This window comes from Plectropomus leopardus, chromosome 8, assembly GCF_008729295.1.
Source record: "Plectropomus leopardus isolate mb chromosome 8, YSFRI_Pleo_2.0, whole genome shotgun sequence".
Lineage (NCBI taxonomy): Eukaryota > Metazoa > Chordata > Actinopteri > Perciformes > Serranidae > Plectropomus > Plectropomus leopardus.
In genome coordinates this window covers 12,892,977-12,919,382 of record NC_056470.1, presented here as the reverse complement: position 1 = coordinate 12,919,382, position 26,406 = coordinate 12,892,977, and the positions used below count along the sequence as shown (strand labels likewise).

The following is a 26,406-nucleotide window of genomic DNA, read 5'->3' as shown; positions in this document are numbered from 1 at the left end:
CAGCCAGCCAGGTGAGCGCCCAGTACCTTCTGCCAGCACACCGGGGAGCCATCGCAGCGCAGCAGAGGTCTCCATGGACGTCTATCAAATGAGGGACATGAACGACAACGTCATGGTAGGAATACAAGTTCCCACTGCAGTTCAGTTTGAACTTTTGTGATCGTTTTTTCTTTTGCTTTTGAGAATTTATATCTTTGTTTTCCTCTTCTGTGTCTAATCTGATGGTTTCTTTGTGAGCACACACACACACACACACACACACACACACACACACACACACACTTCTAAAGATCTTTTATTTTCCCAATTTGTTTCTTTTGACTTTTTCCCTCCAGTGTTGAGGAGATTCCCTCCCATGTAGTTTCCCTCTTCTTTGCAGCCTTTTCCCTCTCTCTATCTCCCTGCTGAGCGGCCTGTTGGGACTGTGGGTTGGTGTGTGTGTGTGTGTGTGTGGGTGTGTGTAGGGGGAGTGCTAATTAAACCCCAAGCAAGAACCCCTTGCTGCTCCACTGTAGAGCCATCTGTAGGCTGGGGTGTGTCTGTGTGCATTAACAAACATGCACAAATGTTCGCAGGTGTATGCACTTGCTCAGTGTTGCTGAATGGAAACTTCAAAGATACAGGAAGGATCACGACTTTTTATGAATGAAGACAAGCAGCCCAATTTTCAACTAAACCGGCATGACCTTTCTCATAAGGATTATAGTAGCAAGTTTTTGAGAATGTAATGATCTCACTAATGGTCATGCTTTTGCAGGATCACACTGATATATGATACCATACACACAGCACGATATGCACAGTTAATCTTTTACATTTGTTCACAATACCCATCTCTGTCTTCCAAACAAAAAATGAGAGGTCAGTCCCAAACACATCTATGTTTCTTTTCCCTTCTGATCTGGAATATTGGTCGATCTAATCTTTAAGTGGGCAAGCCTGGGCCTGCCTGGCTGGTTAATGAATAGTCATGACAGAAATAAGGGGGCGGAGAAAGGATTTGTTGTTAGGCACCTATGCAGGGCAAGTTGAGAAGGCCCAGTGAGGCAAGGGAAACAAGTGGAGGAAGAGAGAGAGGCAGGACGTCTCCTGCATCCTCCATCATGTGCGGCTCCATAGAGGGGTCCGCTGGCTGTGGAGAGTTTGACTCCTACAGTCACACTTGACCACAGCAAGTGGTCTGTGTTTTTCACTTTCCTTCATTTTTTGTAAGTCCAATGAGAGCTTGGTCACAGAGACATCACAGAAACAACCCGTCTTATCTCCCAGGAGCTTTAAGATGCTGTGTGGCGTGGTAAGTGGATTTGAGTAAATTGTTTATGATCTGGAATATTAAGGCCTATTTTTTATGTTTGAAAATGTATGTCTTACTGGCGTGGCAGCAGACATTGTTGGTGTCATTGTTATGGACTACAGGAGTTCCGATATGAAGCTACTTTGGTTTCAGAAGTCAAACAGATGAAAGAATGGATCTGCACATGCTGTTTGAGAGTGAGCTGATTTGGAAATCTGACTTGTGTAACCTTGTTTTTTTTTTTATTCATGTAAGTGTACATGGCCATGGCTACTTGACTTTGAACTTGTGTGCTTATTACGGTTCATGTATATATATGTATTCTGGTATAATGGAGCCAGTTCTATTACCAATAACAAGTTGGATTAATTTGGATAGATGGATGGTGACTCATGCCCCTGAGACACTGATACATTATGACCAACCACATGATGCATTCTCTTAACAATGAATGCCACATTTCTGTCCTGCACTTTGCCATATATCCCCAACAGGGGGCAACCTTCTTACACATCCCTCCACATTTTACCTCCTCTCATCCTTTCCTCTGTTTAACATCCATGCCATCGTTTAGACATGTTGCTATTTTCATAAAATGCCATGTCATTCATTTATGTAGCCTAACTTTTCATTTTGGTCATGTTGTTTACTTTTGTCAACAGGGGGCCATTTGACAACACTTGAGTGTCAGTTGTTAACTGTTTAATGAGTAGCTGTAAACAGAGGTCATTAGCAGCATGATACTCTCCTTATAGGCAGCCTATTACGTTTCACTCATTTTGACAAGTGATGGTTGTTGTGGCTCGCTTATCTATGTTTTCAGCCGTTAAAGCTCAGCTTTGAGTGGCAGCTACCAGGATGGCTGCCCATAGGGGACATCAGATGCTGCTGGGATAGAAAGCGTAAACACTTACACAGACAGTGACACACACACACACACACACACACACACACACACACACACACACACACACTTGCTCTCACAGTGGTGGCTGAGGTTTTAGCCCTGTTTCAACTTGTTGCAGATTGAGTTTAAGTATTAGGACCAAGCACACCTGGGAGCGCATGGATCTGTGTGACAGTGTGTGTGTGTGCATGTGTGTTTGTGTGTGTGTGTGTGTGTGTGTGTGTGTGTGTGTGTGTGTGTGTGTGTGTGTGTGTGTGTGTGTGAAGTGTTTTTTTTGTTGTTGACGCATACACCTGGGCTTACCTTGTGCATGTTAAGCCACTTTGACAATACCTGTTAGAGAAAGATTTGAAAGGTAATAAATAGTCAGATAGTAAAGGGAGGACAGAATGTCTTTTCATACGCCCATTACCAGAAAACACACATAAGGCACATCAGCCTACATACTCATTTTGATATTTCTCATTAAGGTAAACACATTTGTTTTTTCAGTTAGCTGTATACTAGCGATATTTTCCACTGCAAGACATGAGACAGTTAAGACATTTCATTAATGCTGCCACTAACAATTATTTTTCATGAATGATTAATTTCACAATTAATTTATACATGCAAAATATGACATTTAGAGCATCAATATAGCAAATAACTATTTGGTATGTAAAGATATAGCAGAGTAATGACATCCCAAGAAGAGAATAAAGTCGCACTACCTCTGTTTGTGTGTTATAATCTGAGCTTTTCTGTTTGTGTGTTATAATGTGTTGTTGTTTTGGAAGCTGGGCTGCCACACGTGCATGTGAGTCCCTGTGTGTGCGTGTGTCCCACTGACTAGCTATTTGGCACTGCTCTGTCAAACCATTCTTATCCCAACTTATCAAATACCACCACTTTGTCAGAGGCCCTACACGTCAAAATATGACAAGACAGGTACCCTTCTGCATCTGTTTTGAACAGATGGGAATCTCAATTTATGTTTGTTTTATGCTTTGTCACTTTCAAAATACACATTTCACAGGAAAATGTACAGCTTATACTCTTTACATACATGTCGTCTAACTAAAAAAAAAAAACCCTACTACGTAGGTAAAACATTTGGTTTTTAGGTTTACTTCCTTATGTTTTGGCAACAAAAGCAGGTGGTTAGGTTTTACCATCTGAAACCTGGGCCAATTGGTTTGATTTCTTTTAAATGCATGGGGAGAAAACAATAAGCAACTTAACAAGATATGGTCAAACAATTAGTAAGAAAGTATTAAAAAAAAAAAAAGAAAAAAGAGTTACAAGAAAATCACTTAAAATTAAACAAAAAGAAAAAAGAAAGAAAGAAAAGCAAATTAAAAAACAAAAACAAACAAGAAAACAACCAAAGATTGCTGACATTTATTTAAAATATAAATGTATTTTTTTAATCATAATTTTTAAAATCAAAATATAATAATTCTAAATATTGTTTGGACATGTTGCAATATGTAATTTTCCTAACCCCTCCTACCTTTTTCCAACTAATTTTGAGGTCTTTCTTGTCACTTTTTACTAATTTCTTGAAAATTGCAAATGAAGGCAAATTAATCATACCAATTTACCAATTTGTTTCAAATGGTTACATAGTTTGTGAAAGTTGTCTGAATGCAGTAAAAGAAAACTGATGTCAATCCAGGTTTTAAAGGTTAAAAGAGAACATCATGGTTTGGCTTAAAATAAGTATGGTTGTTATTAATGTAATGTCATATCACTACTTTAGCATGCTACACATACAAGCACATTATTTTGTTATTAAAATAACAGCGTTGACTTTTGGTTTCGCATGGGAAAACAGACAGTTGGCTCCCGGGTATAAGTCCGGTGTTTTTTTTTGACTTTCTCACAGTTCATGGGATGGTTGTTGCTAGCAGCATCACAAACTGCCACTGAGTGCGTAACTTAGTTTTGCAAACAGTGCCTCTGTGTGTTGGTGTCTGGCGCAGAGATCATTGACAAAGTAGTATTATTTGATGAGTTAAGGACAAACTGGCTCTGCACTTCACTAAAACGTTGGTTACTACTGATAGCTCTGCCAGCCCAGTTGCAGTTGATAGGACTTTTAGCACTGTTAGCAACTTTAGCTTGCGTACTTAGGCTCAGCCACCTGCGTGTTTGCTTGTGACGTCAGAAGTGAGAGCTGTGTGCAGGCAATCCCCTCCCAACTCTGCATGTTGTATGAAGCGCCTTTAAATTCATCTATATATTGTTTTGTCTTCAAAATACTAAAAGAAATGCCATACATCTTCAAATTCCTTTTTCAATCCAAACCAACACTCATTCAAAAAACTCTTGTATATGACAAAGAAAAGCAAAAAAAAAAAAAAAATCTGACATTTGAAAACCACTGAAAGTGGAGCCTTTTTGCTTAAAAATATAGTTTTTATATATAATATAAAAAACTACTTAAACAATCTTAGAAAAAGCATTAGTTATTTTGAACCCAGCTGTATCCTACATGATATATTGTGCTGAATGCACCTGAAGTTGATTCATGTATAGATCCACATGAGTACATCCTCATTTAACCTACACAGTTTGCATTAAGTCTAGTACATTGACCTGTCCCTTTGCTTTCATCTGATGAACCATGGCATGGAGTTTACAGATCCTTGTGTAACTCTGTCTGTTAGTCATCAGTGTCTGAGGTTATGATGATGCTGTTTATTTCTTTAGGTTGGGATTTATAAATTATAGTATGTTATAAGTGAATATAACAAGTTCCAGCACCCCCAGTCAATGTGGACATCCATTGAGAGGAGGTGAAACTGCCTTCATGCTCTCAGTTGGCATACTCATGTTATTTGTTGTATTACATCTTCCCAAAGAAGAATGAAAAAAACAACAACATTGTATGAGAGATTGTTGCTGTTTCTGTGTTGTTTTTTTTGTGGACAACCAAGTGACTGACAGGTCCAAGAGATTATTTTTAGGTCAATGTCCCATAATGTTGAGATTTAATAATCATTTATTCTTTAGTCTGAGCTGCAGGGGGCATTTTAAAACTTTATTCGTCCTCATAATAAAGGTTAGGGAAATCAGATTTTTTTTCTTTTTCTTTCCTTTTTTTTTGTTAAATTATTGTAGGTGTTTGCTTGGATTGAGGTGTTATGAAATAAAAGTGTGTAAAAAAGTAAAAAACTCCTTAATTTGGACCCTAAAACATTCATGGAGTATACAATTAAAATATGTTTTTAATATATATATATATATATATATATATATATATATATATATATATATATATATTTAAATTCAGATCATTTTCATCCAGTATCAATGATTTATTTTAAGGTGTCTATAAAGTGTTAAGGAGTCCCTGTTTTTAAAAACCCTGACTGCAGATTTAATGCTGTATTGATATACAATTGCGCGGGGGGGGGTCTGACCCTTGAACTCTTGTTCTCTCATGTGTTTTCCTTATTGCCTCTCTCTGTCTCTGTCTCTCCCTCTCTCTGACAGACCAGACAGTGTTTACTTAGTGCAGGCCTTCACAAGGTGTTTTGGAGCATGTGTGTACATGTGCCCCGGCATTGCCGTCTATGTCCGGGCTTGCCATAATTAGAACGTTGTACCATTTTTTGGGTTCCCGTCCCTCTTTCCCTCTCTCCTTCTCTCCTCTCGTCTCAGTCTATCGTTTCTCTTTCTCCACACCAGTCCTCACCTTTCTCCCTGTCCTGGCTATACATGTGTCTGTGTGTGTATCTGTGTGTGTGTGAGTGTGTTTGTGAGTGTGTCCACTGATGCAAACCTCACTTGAACTTTCTGGTTAGGCTATGGTCCTGCACTCTCTTTGCTTTGCTATATTTGGACGTTTCTAACTGAAGAGTTGACAAATGAGACTAGAGCCCTAGAAGATGTACTACGTGAAAAAGAAGGTAAAAATTCTTTTTTTCCCGCTTATAATTGTGTGTGTACGTGTGGCTATTTCAGTCTGAGCCTGCCATCAGTGTCAGTTAACTGACACACATATGTGCAGTACAGGCAGCAGGGATATGTCTGGGAATATATTTTTAAATGAATGATTTAGATTGTTTATGTTTGAATACATGATGGTCAGTTTGTCTTGTTGAATCTGAATGAACTGATGTTAAATTGGTTGTGTAATGGATTCATTGTTGTTCAAAGAATATTTCTGATGTTTATAAGTTGAAAGAGGGCAGGGGGACTTACAGTATAGTACATGGCTGTTTGTGCTTTCTGACTTTTCCGTGTTTTTTTTTTGTTGTTGTTAAAATAGTGTGATAGGTCATCAACAAATGAACATGGATGATTAAAAAAAAAAAGCAGCCACAAAGCAGTTTTCTTTATACAGTAGCTTCTATGTGTGTGTTCAACCATATTTTGGCCTCACAGAGTCCATTAACTTTGACAAGTGTGTCACTACACACACGTGAGTGCAACAAATCTTTCCTTTTTGTCAAACACAGCAAAGAGGACAAGAGAGGGAACAGCAGGCAATTAGGCAGATTACGCCTGTGTTTTACAGCTCGTCTCACATAGCCCCAAGGAGGCTACTGTGGGGACTTCACTGCAACTGCGACTCACTTGCACTCACTCACACACACACATAAGTTTGTCTCTGCACTCGGCATGATTTCATCACCAAATCTCAGCCAAATCACACAAAAAGTGCTCAGCTTTGACTATTGATGCTTAGACAATTACACATGCAATCGTCCCACACACATGCAGCATCCCACACACACTACCAGTAACTCCTTGTAATCTGACCTCCTTTTTAAGCTTCCAAGTCCCTGTCTCTCCAGCACCTCTACCTGTGCCCTCCCTCCGCCTCTCTCCTCCCTCCCTCCCACTTTGCCTGCCTCATTCCCTTCCCTCTTCTTTTCTCCCCAGTCCCAATACAACTTGCTGAGCAGCAGCATGGAGAGCCTGGGGAGCCGTGCGACGTCCGCCAGCCCCTACAGCTCCGAGAACGCCTCCTCATCGGCCGTGCCCACCCCCTCGCCCTACTCCCAGCCCAACTCCACCTTTGAGGGCCTGTCGCCTGCCCCGGCCATCCCCTCCAACACCGACTACCCCGGACTGCACGCCTTCCAGGTGTCCTTCCAGCAGTCTAGCACCGCCAAGTCAGCCACATGGACTGTGAGTACACACTTTTTTGGGTTGGGAAGGCAGTTTTTTTGTGTGTGTGTGTTTCTCTGTCTTTTTCTTTCCCTCTGTCTTACTGAGGAACTATCGTGCACACACATAAACATGCACACAAAGACATTATTTCAGTCAAGCTCACTCAAGCCAGCACATGTGCAGGCGTGTCCCATGCAAGAGAAAGTAGTGCATCATTCAGTGATTCATCATGTCCTCCGCTCACCTCTCCTAGTCCAATCTGATGTGATAAATGCAACAATGAAAGTCTGGTACATGGTCAAGAAAGTTTTTAGGACTAAGTTTATTAAAAGATAATGTTTGACTCAAGTTTTTTTTAATTATATTTTTTCGTTTATGAGGCAATTTTATCTAAAAGCATGTGGTTTAGTATTACTTTTAGAAGTTAATAATGGTTTCCTTTACAGCATCACTCAATTTCTTGGAGTTTTGGTACAATGAAAGTAATGTGGGTCAAGGAGTTGTTGCGTCACATATTGCAGCACTATGTGAGATCAATGCAGTAATAATACATTGTGAAATTAAAGTGTTACTACAGTAATATACATTTTGGAAAAGGCTGGTAGAGTATGTCAGTTTTCCCTGCTTTCAGTGTAAATCCATTTATGAAACTGAAGTTCCACTTTGTTTCTTTGAGTTACTGAAATTCAACATCTGGTATTTATTTTGAACTTTTGGGACATGCTTCCTGCTCACAGGGCTCCCACATAGTGAAAACAAGATTATTCTTAGTTTTGCCAACAATACACAGAAGCAATTGTACAGTATATTTGACCATCTTGTTGGGTACAAAAATAAACAAAAATCCTACACCTGAGGAAAGAATTGACCAAAACACACAACTACCTTGAAATGATGATGGTGGTGAGAGACAGGTGAAATGGGAGCTGTGTAATTTGTTATGACCCGATGAGAAGTCTCCCGCTGGAAAGGTGTCACCTCCGACTGTCACACAGTTGACCTCCCTGAAACAAGAGAATCAAGAGACAAGCTGCACTTACTTCGCTCTGTGTGTGTGTGTGTGTGTGTGTGTGTGTGTGTGTGCGTGCGTGTGTGAGCATTCAGGCCTTTGAACGGCTCTGTTTGATCGAGGGGCTCCTCCGCGGCTGTGTTTGCTGGAAGTAACCATGCGTGGTGGGCTCCTTTACTCAGCCCTCAGTGATGTAAGAAGATCCCCCTCTGGACTTTAGAGCGGTGGTCTTTGACCTGCTGCTTTTCTTTCTCTGTCTCTTTCTTCCTGCGGTCTTAACACACACTCAAGGCTGTCACCTCTGGCGCCTAAAATTTCGTCCTGTCCTCTCCTAAAATATGTCTATCATCTCCTTTCCCTCACCTCCATTCTTTGACTCAGGTCTTTCTCACGGCTGAACTACATCGACAGAAACCAAGGAAAACATGGATAAGAATTATTAGCATGGGTTTTTCCTGAGAAATTACTGCGATGAAATGCAGTCCTGAAATACGTCAGAAACCTGTCTCAACTTGTTTGGTTTAACGCGATAGTTACGACTCTGCAACAACCTGATTTACTCTCTTTAACACCCAGTTGGTTTAAAGATTGAAATATTCCTAGTGACTTGATTAATGAAGTTGAAACCACTCGTTTTTTGTTTTTTTTTTATTATTACTTTTTTAACTTTCAGTTGAAGGGTTACTGCCCACAAATCTTCGAATTCAATCCTCTTTCCCATTGCAACTGAAATCCCTGTATCAACTTTGGTTTACACAGATAACATTTTGAAAACCATCCTAATTTTATGATACAAGTGGAGGGCCTTGAATTCTTTTGACTGGCACATGAGTTAAGATACAGATGATGACACAGCAGAAAAGGGATTGTGAGGAAACCTATGATTATTCAGATTCCTCTGCTGCCATTAAGGAGGGATTTAGAAAGAGTGAGAGGCCGGGTGATTGCTCACCGCTTTATGGAGTTTACTGTAATGCTTTGTTTCATCTTGCACACCCGATTATAAGATTGGCCAAGTATTACAAGAAATATTTAAGTGTTATTATACAGTAGCTACAGAAAAGAAAAATGTAATGTGGAAAATTAGGAGTGTCGTGATATACCTGGAAAAAGGATAGTCATGATATTTCAAAATAAAATACTTATATCATACTACTTTTATGATAATATTGTGTAAATAATCAAAGACTTCTCCACCTCCCTACACTGGTATTTTAAGTGTGATTAATTTGCCTCAAAAGAGACATACCCACAACTGACAAAGTGTTAGATTAATTTAACTGATAGCATTATAACTTTTCAATTTTTCAAATGTTCTTAAGCAAATGCAATAATTATGTCATTTTGAACTCTTTTGGCCACAATTATCCTGTAGGTTAATGAAAATCTAATATGGTACCAGCTCTGTGTGAAATGATGCAGCGTGAAACCAAAGTGTAAGGCATTAACTTGGGAAAAAAGATCCTGTTTTTCTAAATTAATGAGATTATTATCTCAGAATTTTGCTGAAAGTTTTCATGAAAAATCAGTCTGCTTTTGAAAAAGATTAATATCAGAAAAATGAGAATTTATGAGATTTTCTTGTTGATTCAGGAAAAATTGACAGCAGATTTTTTTTCATAAAAACTTTTCTCAGAATTCTAGAATAATAATCTTCATTTTCAGGCTACATATGAGGCTCAGATCATGTTGGCGATTAGAAGTGTTGCGCAGAGGTGTTGGTTAAAAAAAACCAAAAAAAAACCAGTGAGATTACAGTCCAGCCTCTCGGAATGAATATGTTTTTGGGAGGGGATTTCCCAAAAACAAACACCAGGAGTGCACAAGGATTTGTGTGAGTCTAATGTGCATGCAGATGTGGGTGTGTGCATGTATGCAAAATTAAGTGCAAGGCCCAGGTTTGAACATGCTTTAGGGGAAAAAAAGGATGGCTATGCAAACCAGACTGAGTCCCCTTGTTTAAATGAAGGAGTTAACGGTCTCTGGGTTTCTTACTGATTTCTTGTTGCCTCAGGCAGTGGGGAATGCCGAATGCCATAGGGGCATATTGACTATAATCTGCTACCTAGCTGCCACTCGTCCCCACCCCTCTGCCTCCCACTAAGAGCGGCTGGCATGCAGTGCTTTGGGAGATTAGGAGAAACGCAGCTGCCTATTGCATCAAGTATCTCTTATTAAATCCATGATTCTCAAGTTGTCGACTAAATGATTGATGGGAGGTTTGTGGCTGCATACAACTGGCCACCAAGCCAGTCCAGACCAGCCTCACCATTCAAAGAGTAAAAGAAGTGACGCCTATTAGCTGGTAGAGCAGACACCCCATGTGCCAAGGCTGGATCCTTGCCACAGCGGCCGGTGGTTCAGTTCCACCCTTGGCCCTTTGCTGCATGTCATCGCCTCTCTCTTTCCCCCTTACACGCTATAGCTGCCCTATCTAATAAAGGCCAAAAAAGCCCAAAATATAATATTTCAAAAAGTGAGAGAAGAAAAGAAAAATCAGAACAGAAGACTCAGCCCCTTTTTTCATTTATTATAATGTTTCTACATACAGTAAGTCCATTCCAAGCCCACGTTAAGCTGGTCTGGAAATCCTCCAGTCCCCCTCTTGTCTCGTCAAGACACTGTGCCTTAGTGATAATAGCTCTGACACTCTGACGCTCTCCTGCCCCTTGAAGATGATTCCCTGGCTTGGATGTAGCAAGCGTCACTGTGGCTGGAAATGAGATCTAACACCTCAGCCTTGTCAAATAATAAGACCTCTTTCAATACACTCAGACTTCAGTTTATGAGTATGTGTGTGTGTGTGTGTGTGTGTGTGTGTGTGTGTGTGTGTGTGTGCATACAATATGTGTCAGGAGTGGGTAAGTGGGTGGGGGGCGATGCGGCAGGCGCGGACTTGAGCATGCATTGCAAGGCGGCTTGTCAGAAGCTGCTCTTCCCACCTATTAGCCTCTCTCCGTTAGGACACAGGTCCCAACACGCCCTGCATCCTTCCCCTCCTTTTCCCAATGCATCATCAGCGGCCACATCACCACTGGCCCTCCTGCTGAGCATCAAACACACTTGATAAGAAGGATTTTTGTACTCAAATGTATTTTATCAATGACAACACACATAAATAAATGAAGTTTTTCATATTTAGTGAAGTTTGTGTGATTCAGATCAATTTATCCTTGAAATGCAAGTGATTTTATATGTAATTACATGGTAAACAAAGTGCAAAATAAAAACAGCCTCCAGGATTAATATCTTCTCTATTTGTCTAGTATCATCATTGAGGTCGAAACATGTTGGCTTTTTAATGATTTAGCCACTATAAGAAAGGCTTTTTAAGGTAATTCCTCCTCGGTTTTTCACATTTCTTGTGCTTTTGGAGTGCCTCGATTTTCTTCCTGTTTATTCAATTGGTGGGGAAATGTTCTGGACTGTGGGATGCCATCAATCTAGGAAACTACGTTAATTATTTGGTCTATTCTGGTGTTTGTACCTTCACACTCTGTAAGACACTGTGTGTATGCCATCCTGTCTAGAAGACTTTTATAGTCTCTATTGTCTGTGCCAGTGCTGTAAATACACACTTGAAAGTAAGGTGAATAGCCGTGACTGTGGTTAAATTAAAAAAAGAAGGAAACTTCCCTGTAAATTTCCTAATTTATAGCTTTTTGAAGCAAAAATGTTAGGTTTGAATGAGTCATTGATGCTGCTTTCCTTATTTCTTTTGAAAGTCTCTTCGCAACGAAGAGAAAATACCATGAGATCACAGAAAGTGTGGGATATTCGAATGATTTCAATTTGGATCCAATAGAATTACAGGTGCTATAAAAATATAGCTTTGGATGTGTGGATGTGTACTGGATACATACTGTATGTCAGCTCTGTGTGTATAAACGCATTTGATTTTTGGACGCTTAAGCGAATTTGCGGCGGGCAAGCTGATGCTTGTGTATATGGATGACAGTCTGGCAATTATCGCCCCGTCTTCAAGAGCCTGTCAGGACCTGCCTCCACTGGTCCACCGAATAGAGGCAGGGATGGATGGATGGATGGATTGCAATGAATATTGACAAATTAATAGTTACAGCATTATACAGTGCTCGTTAAGTCATGATCACATAACTTTTTAGAATGAATCGCTAAATGTTTCCAGCACATTAAATTAACTCTTTGGAACCTGGATGGACATCAGTACTTCTTGTGCTGCATTATGATGTCTTTCATTAGTATTTGAATAAATGAAATCATCCAGGCAAAAAAGTTTAATTCTCTTCAAAAACACAAGGAAAAGCAAGTCATTTTCCTTGTTTGTTTTTGTATTTACTTTCCTTCTTTTGCTAATTTTCAGGTAATTTTCTTGTAAACTTTTACAAATTTGTTGCATTTTTGGGGTTATTTCTTGTTAATTTGCTCATCCCGTGTTTTTGAGAGAAATCAAGCTGATTTGCTCGGGTTTCAAAGGGTTAAATGTATACATGAACTATATTGTATAGCTCAAATTTGCATTGCAATTTTTAAATTAAACAAGTCCAGCATGTAAATTGTGTTTAAGAGAACATCACCGTCTGCTTGTTTTTACAGTACATAGTCTGTTCATTATGGCTAATCTACTATCTCCTCAAATTGTCATTTCCTTGACAACATTGGTGGAAAGTTGCCCAAGGCTTATGGTGCTCATTCAGGATATTTTAAAGGATTTCATAACATTTTTTAACATTTACATCTTCATGTAATCCTGTCGTTTTCTTCCTCCTTTTCTAAATTTCCTCTTTTCACTCTCCTTTCCAGATCATTGTCAAAGCAAATAATCTCTTTAGCCTTTAACCGTGTTTGCTCTCTTTCCATACTTTTCTCCTTCCTCCCCATCCCTTCATCCTTCTCTATGTCCTGAAACAAAGCTGAGTTTATCCATCACTCACTCGCATCTCTTGTCTGTACAAAAAGATCATATACTGTCCTTTCATCAATGCTGCACTTCACTCTTGACACTGACACATGGCGCTGAACTCTCAGATAGTGTGTATGTGTGTGCATGCCTCTGCCTCATCTGTGCATGTGCGCACTAGTCTATGTGGTGGACAAGTTGAGACGTCTCCCTTGGCATCTGTGCCCCAGAAGACTGAGAACACAAAAAGTAATTTATGACTTTTTCAAGCACTCTATGATGTTCAAAACAATATCACCAAACGCTGATCCCCGCTGATCCCACAACTTCTTTTCTCTTTTTTGCAATGATCCCTTTTACAGTAATTCTGGGCCAATGGGAATTTAGAGTGGCAGTGGAATTTCAAATCATTATTGACCTTATGTCAGGACGGTTTGTAAGACTCAAAGAATATTAGTTGTGGCCAAAGTTTAAAAGCCCAACTATTTTGCAAATCAGCTGGCACCTTCAAGGCATTATATAAATACTGGATCTACATATACTGTGGCGATGTGTGTGTGTAGGTCTAATAAGACTGTTCTCAGTATATGGTTTGAGTATCTTGTGAGACACAGGAAACAGTTCTGTCATTTGTCATCTAAACATAGTATCTATTTCAAAACACCTGCAGAAAAAAAAATCTTCATAAATGACTTATAAGCTTATAGGACTGTACATGTCCTTCGATGTGAACAGCATTTTATTTGCGCTAAGTTATATTGTGTTATTGTGTAATAATGAAGCTGAAAACATTTAACATTTTAAAACTGTGTTTGTGTGTTTTTCAGAGGCTCTCTGACATCTGACATTTGCAAGTCAGTTGCTAAAAAGCATTGATTTAGGGTAGTATAGGCACTAAAACAGTCAGTGTGCTGACTGTATTTTTCTAAACAATTGCATCAGATGATCACCATGATGAGATATCGATGACTCCACTGTGATGCTACTACAACGTCAAACTACATTTCCTATGTTCCTATTTGGAAATGCTAAATGAATAAATATTCTTCCTCTGGTGGAAGGCAAACTGTTTGGAGATGTGATTGTTGCTGCAGGTAAAGTCCCCACGTCTGTGAATTAAGAAGTCTGTCTGGCTATTGCATAGCAGAGAAATTATTTATTCATGGTATGGATGCGGGCTGTTGAGACTTGTCACAGAAAGCTTGGTGGGAAAAGGTAATGTTGTGCACAGGTATTTCCACTGCCCTCAAGGGAGGGCTCATGGCTAAGGGTGTGCATGTGCATATGTGTGTGTGTGTGTGTGTGTGTGTGTGTGTGTGTGTGTGTGTGTGTGTGGGTGTGTGTGTGTGTGTGTGTGTGTGTGAGAGAGAGAGAGTTTGCTGTGTGTGGTTGTGAGGGGCTTAGTAACGGTGTCACAACAAGGAATCCAAGCAGTTGTTGGTGTACAACGATTTTTTCACAGCGTCATTCAGGCCACAGGCTGTCTGGTGTCTGTGCAAGTCAAATCGGAGTTTGAATCGTCAGACATTACGTTTATATTTTAAAAATTGAACTAATGTTTATCCAACAGAAAAATCTTATACCTCTCAAATCCTGGGCATTTTTAAGAACTATGCTGCAGAAGGATCGGAGTCCAAACAAGAAAGTGAATAGTAATTACTATATTTTTTAAAGGAACAGATTTATGGCCATTAAACTTCTCCTGATTAGATTTCCTGCGGTGTTCACTTTTCAGAGGTTTTTACCTGGAGCCAAATTATCCACAGAGGTCTCCTCCTCTTGAACAAAAAAGGACCAGGTTATTTAAACTAGTAAAAACACTGGAAAAGCAGTTTTACCTTACAAACTGGTGTTTTTACTATGCTGTTTGACTGCCCACTGCTCAGTACTTGCTAATGTGTACTCACGTATTTTCACTGATAACTTCATGTGTGTTCATTTGTTAGATAGGTTTTTAGCGGGAGACAAGTTATCTGCAGAGTTCTCTTCCTCTCAACCAGGTGTTGTAACCTGGTGATTTACACCAGTAAAAACACTGAATAAAGCAGTTCCACATTTAAAAAAGGTTTTTTTTCTAACACTCTCGTCATGGTTGGGCTGCTAACTACAGTGGCCAATGCAAAAAACACAAATGGCCCTATCTAAAGCCAGTGTTTGGTTTGTCCATTCTCAAAACATGGTGGTGCAAAATGGCGACGACGACTGATTCCTCAACAGCTCAGTCATAAGGTAACAAAAATATAACAATTCTTATTGTCAGGTAATTATACACTAAAGCTATGATTCGTATTTAGTTTATTCTTATTGCCAATGTATCCCCCTAAATCCTACACACTGGACCTTTAATCAAGTCTTTTTTGAAAGGACAATGATGAGAACAGTGATCTAGGGCAAAGGATGATGTGGTGCAGCAGCAATTTAGGAATATCTCAGGTTTTTTTCAAACTTTGAAAAGGTGTATGATATAGTAAATTTTTCTGGATAAAATCTTCAAAAATGATGCTTGAAATGGGATTCTAGTTAAGGTTTAAGACACAGACCATACAGCTGGTTGAGTTTGAGTACATTTGTCCTATTCTCTCTCTTTCACTGTTCAGAGTTTGTCTCTTTGCTGTTTCTCACCCATCAAATACAAAAATGCTAAATGCCATCGAAATCCATAATGCAGCATTACAGATTCTGACCTGCATGTACTGTATTTCTGCAATAGGGTGCGCTATTGTACTCAGGCCCATTGTAGCAAGTCCACACAGGACAACTGTCTTCTAAGTTTTTTTCTAGAAGGTCTCAGTTTGATGTTCACAGGGAAGATTTTTGAGATTTTGTGGTTGTGTTGGGGCATGTTAAGGCTTCTCCATCCCTTGTCCCGATGTCTTTGGATGCGTCTGCACTGGCATTAACACACATATATGCATGTATGTGTGCAATTGCTCATAAACTGAGGAATCACCCAAGACTTGGCTTCAGCACAGCTAAGCATATTCTCATTGAACTTTCCTGGAACTGACTGCAAGACACTGATAATTTACTCTTCCATTCTTTTAATTTTTTTGTTTAGCTAGTACGCACACTGAGACACAATTATTTTTTTTCAAACTGTCCTTTTGAACTTCCACTTCTCCTCCACAAGCTGTAGCATCTGACATTACTACCCACAAACCCAGTCTGCTAGATAATAATCATTTATTCATTCTAATAACACAGTAATTACCTTTACTACACAAACGTTAATTTAGTGCTGACTGTTTTACAGCCCCCATGTATTTTCCCTTTGCCCTTCCTTTAATGCTCTACCTTCACTAAAATGACACAATTTGTTCTCCAGTCATGAATTTATGTGATAATTACAGTATCCTGTGGTCAAAATCCAATACTTAATCATCATATTCACAACAAGCTCTTTATTTGTCCACCTTGTCCTCTATTATTCAAAATACTTTTTGGGCTGCCATGCTGATCTATGACTTAATGGCAAATAACATGTTTGAAAAAAAAAAAACATTGTCTGAGATATTATTTTTACAATAATGTCAGTGGCAGCACAGCTTTTGAGATAATGATAATAATTCAAAATGTTAAGTTTCCTTCCACAAAAGTTCTTCGTCTCTATACTCTGGTTCACAAAAGTTCACTTTTTTTAGGGTTGCTAAAATGCCGACCAACATCTACTGTATGTAACACTGACTATGAAAAAGTACCTCATACAGCCCCACTACAAAACATCCAAGCTACCACTTTAACAGTCTCATATTTTTCCCTCCTTAGGTTTATCCATAACTACAGCTTTACGTGTTTTTCAGTTTAATTTGCAGATTGTTGGAAAATATAAAAGTGAAGGCATTAATAGGTGAATGCTTGATAACTAATTGACCTTATTCTTTATGTATAGGCCTTTTTATTTGGGAAGCAGTTTGTGCTTAGGCTTAAAAAGTGCAATATAAATAAAGATTATTATTATTCATGCCCTAACATGTAAATTGGGACTTCAAATTAGAAGAGAAAGGAAAATTTGCTGCAGTTGGGAATGCAAAGTTTAACTTTTTTTTTTTTGGCCCCATGAGTGGCAGGCCCTCAAAAAGCCTGGAATGATTTTTTTTTTTTAATTCAGAGCAATTAGTGCCATATCTTAATTAAACTATTTGCATAATATATTAGTATAAATACTGAACTTCTTATATTTTAAAAAGGACACTATCCTAGGCTCCTTTCATCCCTTAAACGCTTAAAGTGGTTTAGTCCACCTCTGCACCACAATTTTTCTCAAAATGCAGCTAGAACCAAGTGAGTGACTGCTTGCACTGCTGGAGCACCAACACAGACTGTCAAATATCCCCCTACAAAAAACAGGGTCCCAAAAAATAAACAAAAAAAGGAAAGGGAAGGAAGGCCTACTGACTTTCTAAAAAGGTGTGTGAGAGAAACATGGATCAAGAGAGGAAGGGCAAGGGACCCACATACTGTTTGTGCATAGGGCCCACAATCTGGTGCTACAACCCTGCTCTCATGTGACTGACTGATTACAATGTTCTGAGAATATCTGAGGCAGACACCTCTTCCATTGCACTATTGTATCATATGTCAACGCAGACCACTGACTTGAGCCTCTGCTGTCCTGTGTGTGTTATTTTCCCACCCAGTACTCGCCCTTGCTGAAGAAGCTCTACTGTCAGATTGCCAAGACCTGTCCGATCCAAATCAAGCTGTCCTCCTCACCTCCTCATGGCAGCATAATCAGAGCAATGCCCGTCTACAAGAAGGCGGAGCACATCACGGAAGTGGTCAAACGCTGCCCCAATCACGAACTAGGACGAGACTTCAATGATGGTATGATCAATAAGACTGATCCTTTGACCATAACTGACTATACATTTTATACTTTTCCCTCAATAATATCCACAAATATGATGATTTTGTTGTTCGTTGAAAAATTCTGGGGTATGAAGTCAATAGCTGGGACAGGATAAGATCACTTTTTGCATTTAATAAATGACTTTTTGGTGTCTGGTATAAGTGATGCTCTGACTTGGATCAACCAGATGTGCCCTCACCTGTCATCCTCTGCACAGGTCAAGCAGCCCCGCCCAGTCACCTGATCCGAGTGGAGGGAAATAACCTCTGTCAGTATGTGGATGATCCTGTCACTGGTCGGCAGAGTGTCTTCTTGCCCTATGAGGCTCCACAGGTTGGTGCTTCATCTGCTGCTGTGTATCCTAAAGACACGCAAAGACTTGTATTAGGTATCAGAAATTATGGTCTTGAGTAAATGTACAAAATATTTGAGATATTAACTCTCTTCATGAAACATACTGATGAGCCAAATCATCTGTGATTTCCACACTAGTTAAAGGGTCATCTCAATATGTAAAAAAAATGTCCCTAATATTTTGCACAATCAGCCCAAATGTTGTCGTTCAAAACACACAATGGATCAGTTGAGCTAATACCAAAGAAGCAGCCAATTTCAATGAAATACTCCAGGGGAAGCATGTCTATAAATAAAGATGCTGAGCAGGTCCCAACAAGCACAAGAGTGAGAAATCATCATTTCCGTAACTGCCCCTGAGGAAGTAAATGAAAAAGCTTGACTGCATGCCTCACATCAAAGAGTACTGCAACACTGCCCTCCAATGGTAGATTGCCATATTTACTGTAAAATGGGAGGTTTGCTTGTTTGCTGATGCACAGACTGAAACAAATATTTTGAGCCACAAAAATCATAAATTTCCTTGATCATAATCAGATACTAAACCAACAAACCATTTATTGGTGGGATTCCCTTTCTTGTGTTTCAGGTGGGGACTGAGTTTACCACCATCCTGTATAACTTCATGTGCAACAGCAGCTGTGTGGGCGGCATGAACAGGAGACCCATCCTGATCATAATCACTTTGGAAACCAGGGAGTAAGTCAACGATTCACGATTCAAATACACTGACAGGTCAAAAAAGGTTCCTCTTTTTAATATAGCAAAAGATTCTCAGCTCCTTGTCATGTGCTTCATTTTGATTCTTTCTTGCACTGGGTACGTGGATTTTGTGAATTTACAAATGTTTTACATCAGTAAATATTGGCAAATGATACAAAACCAAATTCACCAACCCACAGTTCAATGGAAAGTGCAGGATATACTACACTATACGTGAGATTAGAATACACACTTCTATTACTACATATATTTAATACTTAGCACCATTTACCATGATTATATACATTTTTTACCAGTAGAGACACTGTAGGATGTGTAATGCTAGAGAACCTGTATTATCTTAACAAACATCACTTGATGAGTATATTTTCTATCCTCAATTCTCTCTGCAGTGGTCAAGTGTTGGGCAGAAGGTCATTCGAAGGTCGAATATGTGCGTGTCCCGGCCGAGATCGCAAAGCAGACGAGGACCACTTCAGGGAACAACAGGCCCTGAATGAGAGTGTGGCCAAAAATGGCAGTGCCAACAAGCGCAGTGAGTTGAATTTAACCTTAATGACACATTCATGTTAACCACACATTTAGCTAGTTAAGTGGATTTCCATGTGTTGAGATACTTGTCTCACTAACTGGCTACTAGTATACCGAAATGGTCCAAGATATCTTGATCCTCAAAAAGATTAAGATTGTGAAATGTGTTAGAAACCTATTTGATCATAATTCTGTTTCTGTCGTCTGCAGGCTTCAAGCAGAGTCCACCGAATATTCCCAGTCCAAATATTAACATGAGGAAGAGGCGGCATGGAGAAGAAGAGATTTACTATATTCCTGTAAGAGCACTTTAACACACTTATCTTTATACACGAAAGTAGTATGATACTGACATAAATTACAGATAATTTGGACTTGATGTATGCAAATTTAGCTCTTTAAATTGTTAAATTCATGAATGTAGCAGTATGTGAAGATTTGTATGCTCACTACAAGAGAGTCAAATAGCACTGTATGAAACACTGAAAACAAATATGCATTTTTTAAAAGAGGTGATTGCCCAGTCAATATTCCCGGACTGCCTACTGTTATGTTATTGTATGTGTTGTGTTTGTGTGCAGGTTCGTGGTCGGGAGAACTTTGAGCTGCTGATGAAGATCAAAGACAGTTTGGAGCTGGTGGAGCTGGTGCCACAGCCACTGGTGGACTCCTACAGACAACAAACACAGCAGCAGCTTCTGCAGAGACCGTGAGTCAATTCAACACTAACATATGCACAAGCGCACAAACATAACATATTGTACATTAAGGTGTAACTGACAAGATCTGATCAACCCAAACACATGCTGACCCCAAAAGGTACATAAACACCACACAGATTTCTTTATGACTAGTTTTTCAGCTGATGACTGTGAGTAAAATAAAGGAAAGAAGTTAAAGTTATGTAACTCAATCAGACTAAACCTCACAAAAAGCAAAATATTAGTCTTGATGACTCCTTAAAATTGTTGCAAGGTGTCTTTTGCACTCCCTAAAACATGTACACACACAAAGGCTTTTTACACTGCTCTTGGCCCCAGGGTAAATGAAGCTGTTAGCCTGGGCCTAAGAAAGAGTTCACACTGGCACAATCTTTACACATGCAAAGTAGGCTAACCCCAGTTTAGCTGAGTGCTTGCCGATCCCTCCTCTAGAGCATGATTTGCCCCTGAACATGGACTTAACCCAGAGCTAAAAGTGGCCAGCGTGAAACAGGCCTCATTAAAAAATGTAATGTTAGAATGTTAACATCCAACTGACATTTGGCCCTGGGTCAGTAGAAGTGCAGTGTGAATCACACAGCCCTTAGACTGTATATAAAGATGGACAACATAAAAGCTCCCCAAAATCAAAGCCAAAACATCTCGATCCAACATGTTCTTATCCCAACTTATCACATTTTGCTGCTTCTTTGTCAGTGGACTTTTGTGTCGACATATTACATGTTGGATATCCTTCTGCATCTGCTATTTATCTTCTGGGATGCTGCTACCGCGATTTCAACAAATGCACATGATGGGATGATACTGCATATGCTTTTGTTTAGGCAACAAAAGCACATGGCAACTCACACCAGGACGTCAATAAGCACACGTGCTGACATGGATGGTTTAGGTGACAAGGGCACCGTTAGTTAGGTTTACATCAAAGTTGAGTTTTGCTCGATCCATCCACCACCACTCCTGCCTGCTCTCACATTCCTTGTATTACATCGTTACCGCGTTCTCAGCTGACACTGTCCAGCAGCATTCCATGCACATGCTAAAGGTGCCTTTTGGCATTTCGCTCTTATGCCAAAAGCACTGACAGAGCAGTGCTATTTTACAAATCCAGAATGAGAACAGGCAGCTTGATCGCCCCGTGGTGTCTGGCTGCAGTTTAGGTCATAAACTCCGCCTCCTCCATGTTAGTGAATGTGATGCGAGCCAAACTAACGAGTCAAAGTACACATCAAATAAATTCTTCCCAAAGATTATTTCTCTCATTTAAGGTAGCGCTTATCGGGTTTTTGTATGCTCAAGTGTTTGTTTTTCTGATAAGTATAGCTTTAATTGGTTATGTGATGCTGTAAAAAGGGGATTTTACAACATGATTGACAGCTGTGTGAGCAAACCCGTGTGGCACAGCTTGCAATTGGTCGGGCGGGTGTATGGGCAGGAAACTTGTGTGTGTGTGTGTGTGTGTGTGTGTATGAAAAGGACCTTAGGAGTCCAGGTTGAACTCTTAGCCCAGGACTAAGGATAGTGTCTTCTTTTCTCTAGGAGCCATATAGCATCCCCCTCATCTTACTCGCCACTCTCCAACATGAACAAGCTTCATGCGCACGGAGGCCTCAACAAATCGGCCTCGGTCAACCAGCTGGTGGGGCAGCAGCCCCAGCAACACCATACTGCCCCCACCTCCATAGCTCATATGGGTGAGTATCTATAGGTGTGATTCAAAACAAATTAGATGAACTCATAAAACTGATTTCAAAATAATTTGTTATAAAGTTTTTTTAACAGAAAATATCAATGCCAAAATCAGCTTTTAATTTAATTCATTCGTCATTATTCATTGATAACCACTACCTTTCTCACAGGTTCAAACATGCTCAACACCCACCACATGCAGGGAAATGGTGATATGAATGGAGGCCACAGCAGTCAGACTATAGTGTCTGCCTCCCACTGCAGCCCGCCCCCTCCGTATAACCCTGACCCCAGCCTCGTCAGGTACCTCACCCTCCAATGACACTCCTTCTTTATCCTCCTGTAAAGGGCCAGCAGACAATCAAATGCACTTGTTGGGTTAAATTCGTATGGGTGCCATGTTGATGCCAAAACAGCTAGTTTGTTTGGCCATGTTCATACAAAATTGGTCAAACAGGTTTTTGGAAAACTTACCAATTTGCAGTCATATGTGTCTAAATGGAAATGTGTTTGGCAGTCAGTTTGATTTGATTATGGCTGCTTTGTAAAAGCTTGCTGTTACATCACAAATCTCCTTGCAACCATGGCTGGTGACATAATGCAGGTCCATTGGGGAATTGGCTGCATGGAAATAATGTCTACACATTATTGGAAAAAAAACCCCAGAAAGACGTGATCTTGAAAGGTTGTGTGATGGGAATAAGTTCAGTAATTCACTAATGGTTTAAGTGAAAGCGAGAAGCATGTATAACAGGTAAATTTGTTTCCAAACCTTGGCAATTTCGATAGAAAAGCGTTCCTGTCTCCAGTACTACAAGAATTGTCTAAAAGTGTCTGTCTTTGTCTTCCTTAGTTGGTGAAAAGCAATTAACAAAACAATTGGTTATCTTGCCTAATCTACTTCTTATTCAGTATCGAAATCAGATGTGTTGATCAGGTCCTATTCAAAAACAGCACACTACTCGTGTCTATTTACTCTGCTGACAAAACTAAGCTGCTCAATAATTGTAGACCTCCACTTTGGTTGCCAGAGGGCTTGTTATGTCACCCAAAATCCCAAACTGTGTGTCATACACTTAGATTTAAAATCATTCACACTGTCACTGTGTATACAGCCATCCTTTGCAATGCACTACAGTGAATTTTCTTCAAAAGAAATTCCTATTGTTTAAGTTCTGTTTTATTTAAAAGTTTATTTCATATTTTTTTCTAAGATAATGTGTCAATGCAGTCGCTTCAATACTTAGACTTTACTTTTGCAATTTTAAAATTTTTGATACAACAGACTTTGTCCGCCTTTTTGGTTTCTAGATTGTTGTTTATTGTACAGTTAAATTGTACATTTAGCTTCTTTTTTGATTACACTGTATGTTGCCAAAACGTTAACATTTCATGTATTTATAATAAAGGTTCTTCATCAAAGCAAGAATGGCCTTATGAATCATTAATATAAATGCATGTTCATGATTTTACTTCCACTGCATCTATAAAGATGTTCACTCACTATAAATTTAAGCCTAAACCTCTGCCATTTTTTTTTCACTTAGCTTGGAACTTAATTAACAATAGCTTGAGTAGATTATGACGTTATAACATAACAAAATTAGATGCTTTTCTGTTTAACTCTTTCTAAAAATAAATGCTGACCCCATTTATCACGTTAGGATATTCTTTAACTGCACTTTTCATTAGTGTTGATGAAGTTGATTTTTTTTTATTAAAATCCAACTTTTAGCTTTGAAGCTGTGGTCTAAGCAGCCCTGCTTTTGTCCCCTTACAGTTTTCTTACCAGTCTTGGCTGTCAGAACTTCATTGAGTACTTCACCTCCCAAGGCCTACAGTCTATCTACCATCTCCAGACTCTCTCCATGGAGGTAACCACTCCCTTCCTGCACTCACAACTGCACAGTGAAAATAGGATTTTTTTTCTGTGTACAGAGCTTCATAGAAAACTGAGAAAAGGGAAAGAGGAAACAGTGAAGGATATAGCAAACAACAGCTCGTTTTTAAAAAGTAAAAATTAGAAAAACTTCTAAAGGTTTTTGTGAAATGCTGAGAAATGCTTTTGAAAAGCAATTGACATTGGAAATAATTTTGACTAGCCTTACCCTGTGTGACCACTAGAAGTGATGTGGAGCAATATTTTGATGTGCTGGCCCCGTGTATTTTGTACCTATAAGCAAACACAAGGATGCACGTTAACAACCTTCCTTCTGTGTTTGTAGTTTTCTGTTCTTACACTCCCCCAATGTCTAACTTAACTTTGTACTGTCACCAGGATTTAGGTGCACTGAAGATACCAGAGCAGCCCCGCCTGACCATCTGGCGAGGTCTGCAGGACATGAAACAAGGTGCTCCCCTCCAACTGCCTGCCTCCACACATCACCATGACTATCACGGCCAGCAGCTCCTTCGCTCCAGCAGCAACATGGCTGCCTCTGCCATGGCAGCCATTGGGGCTGCCAGCGGGGAACTCCAACGTCAGCGCGTTATGGAGGCCGTGCACTTTCGTGTCCGCCACACCATTACCATACCCAACAGGTCAGGGGTTGTTGGGACCTCAGGGATGGCAGCAGCTACTGATGAGTGGGCGGACTTCGGTTTCGACATGCCCGACTGCAAGCTGTCACGTAGCAAGCACTCCATTAAGGAGGAGTTCATGGAAAGTGATGTTCACTGAGCCAGAAGCGAATCTCTTTGGACTATTTTCCAATATCATTGTCAGCATCAGGCTATTGACAAAGTAAAAGCATGTGGATAAGGTCTTGTGCTTTTAGGTGTTGCTGTCATATTTCATCGTGTGATATTGCAGAGAATCCAGTTCCAGTTTGATTGTGGGACATTTTGGTGAGGTAATGCACTTTTCTGTGCAGTCTATTTTGTGCTTGAACAATTGTTTCACGAAGAGGATTGAACATGAGATGAAAACGACATCTCTAGTATAAACAGCAAACACCACAATAGGTAAAGCATTGTCAAGGCCAGACTATACGTTTTAGGGCTCTGATAAGTGTATGTTAATAACTAATAAGTTGTTTGGTTGCACTGTGCAATAACACATCACAGTTTTTTTTCTTTTACAGCCTCCAGTTAAAATTGTTGTGAACAAAAACATTTAGCAATTTAACAATCGCACAAAAGTTGAGATGTCCCCATTTCACAACTTGCTAGTTTCAATTTTGTGTTCCAATACACAAAATTAGTTATCAGCTGACTTATTTATTGTTCTTACAGTTTTCGTTTACTTGTACGAATGTATATAATGTATCTTGTAAATGTTTTGGACTAGATGTGGTTGAAAAGGGGTATTTAGATTCAAAATGGTGTTTCTCTTGTTTGAATCAAATGAAAAGAATTGCATTGATAATCTGGTATAAACTCAAGGGAACACATAGCCATGTACATTATAATGGCTATGTCAATGTGATGACCTTTAGTTCAGTATACCCTTATCATTTCATTGTTTAAAATTAGTTTAATTCATAAGAAATACTGTAATTCTTGTATAGAAATACACTGCAAAACAGGTGGAAGACAAACTATCAAAAACAGTATTATATCTTAATAACAGGGAATTAATCATAATTGTGAATAATAAACTAAGAATGACATCCCTGTTTACCAAGACACAACACAAGACCATAGCATTTAGTCCTTCTCTGTGTATATTTGAAAAAACCTTGCAGGGCAAGGTCCTCCTATACTGACTATAGCTAGTTGTGTACCTAGTATGTATCTTCATGGCACTTGTTTGTGGATATTTAATAGCAACATTCCAGTTTTATATCTAGATTGCCATCCATTATGATTAATCATGGTCCAGTTCGAGTAATTGTGTCAAATTTGTTTGTAGTAACTATTGACTCTGTACTATGATAAGTTGTACCTGACTTACATCCATTTCATTCATAAAGGCCTCCTCTCTTACACAGGTAAACATTTGGTCACACACTAACCACCAACTGGTTAAAAAAAGAGCACTTTATGCTTTAAACGTAAAATAATTTAGGATTAGTTGTGCTTATGATCAGTATTATGCATAATCACAATGTGAATAGAAATAGTGCCTGTTTTGATATTCCTGACAAGTTATTTGTCATCCGTTTTATTTTGTAAAGATTAAGATGTGTACCTATATAACTGCTGTTGTTCATCAGTGTCCAATAGTTTCAAAAGCTTGTCAAGTTCAGTGTTTGTTTTTTTTTCCTTAATATGGATATTAAAATATTTGCCTTCCTTTGATGTCTCTCTTTATCCGCGTCAGAAAAGGTTAGACCAATATTTGGTCTTGAATGGAGCTTTACGTGTATTGTCAGGGGTATATATGATATTACTTATGA

The 26,406-nt window shown here is 39.3% G+C and overlaps 1 protein-coding gene and 1 long non-coding RNA gene across 2 annotated transcripts; one reads left to right on the top strand and one right to left on the bottom strand.

Moving 5' to 3' along the window:
• Positions 1-15: 15 nt before the first annotated feature.
• Positions 16-8,731, bottom strand: LOC121947177. Its single transcript, XR_006106064.1, has 3 exons — positions 8,196-8,731; positions 2,505-2,534; positions 16-81 (listed from the first exon to the last, which is right to left on the bottom strand). It is a non-coding gene; the product is annotated as an uncharacterized LOC121947177 (long non-coding RNA).
• tp73 (tumor protein p73) lies at positions 5,884-26,303 on the top strand. Its single transcript, XM_042492108.1, has 12 exons — positions 5,884-6,100; positions 7,080-7,328; positions 17,836-18,022; positions 18,265-18,380; positions 18,991-19,100; positions 19,517-19,659; positions 19,866-19,954; positions 20,237-20,364; positions 21,917-22,071; positions 22,237-22,369; positions 23,847-23,940; positions 24,345-26,303. Exons 1-12 carry the CDS (start codon positions 6,080-6,082, stop codon positions 24,744-24,746), a joined length of 1,827 nt encoding a protein of 608 aa, XP_042348042.1. The 5' UTR covers positions 5,884-6,079; the 3' UTR covers positions 24,747-26,303.
• Positions 26,304-26,406: the final 103 nt, after the last annotated feature.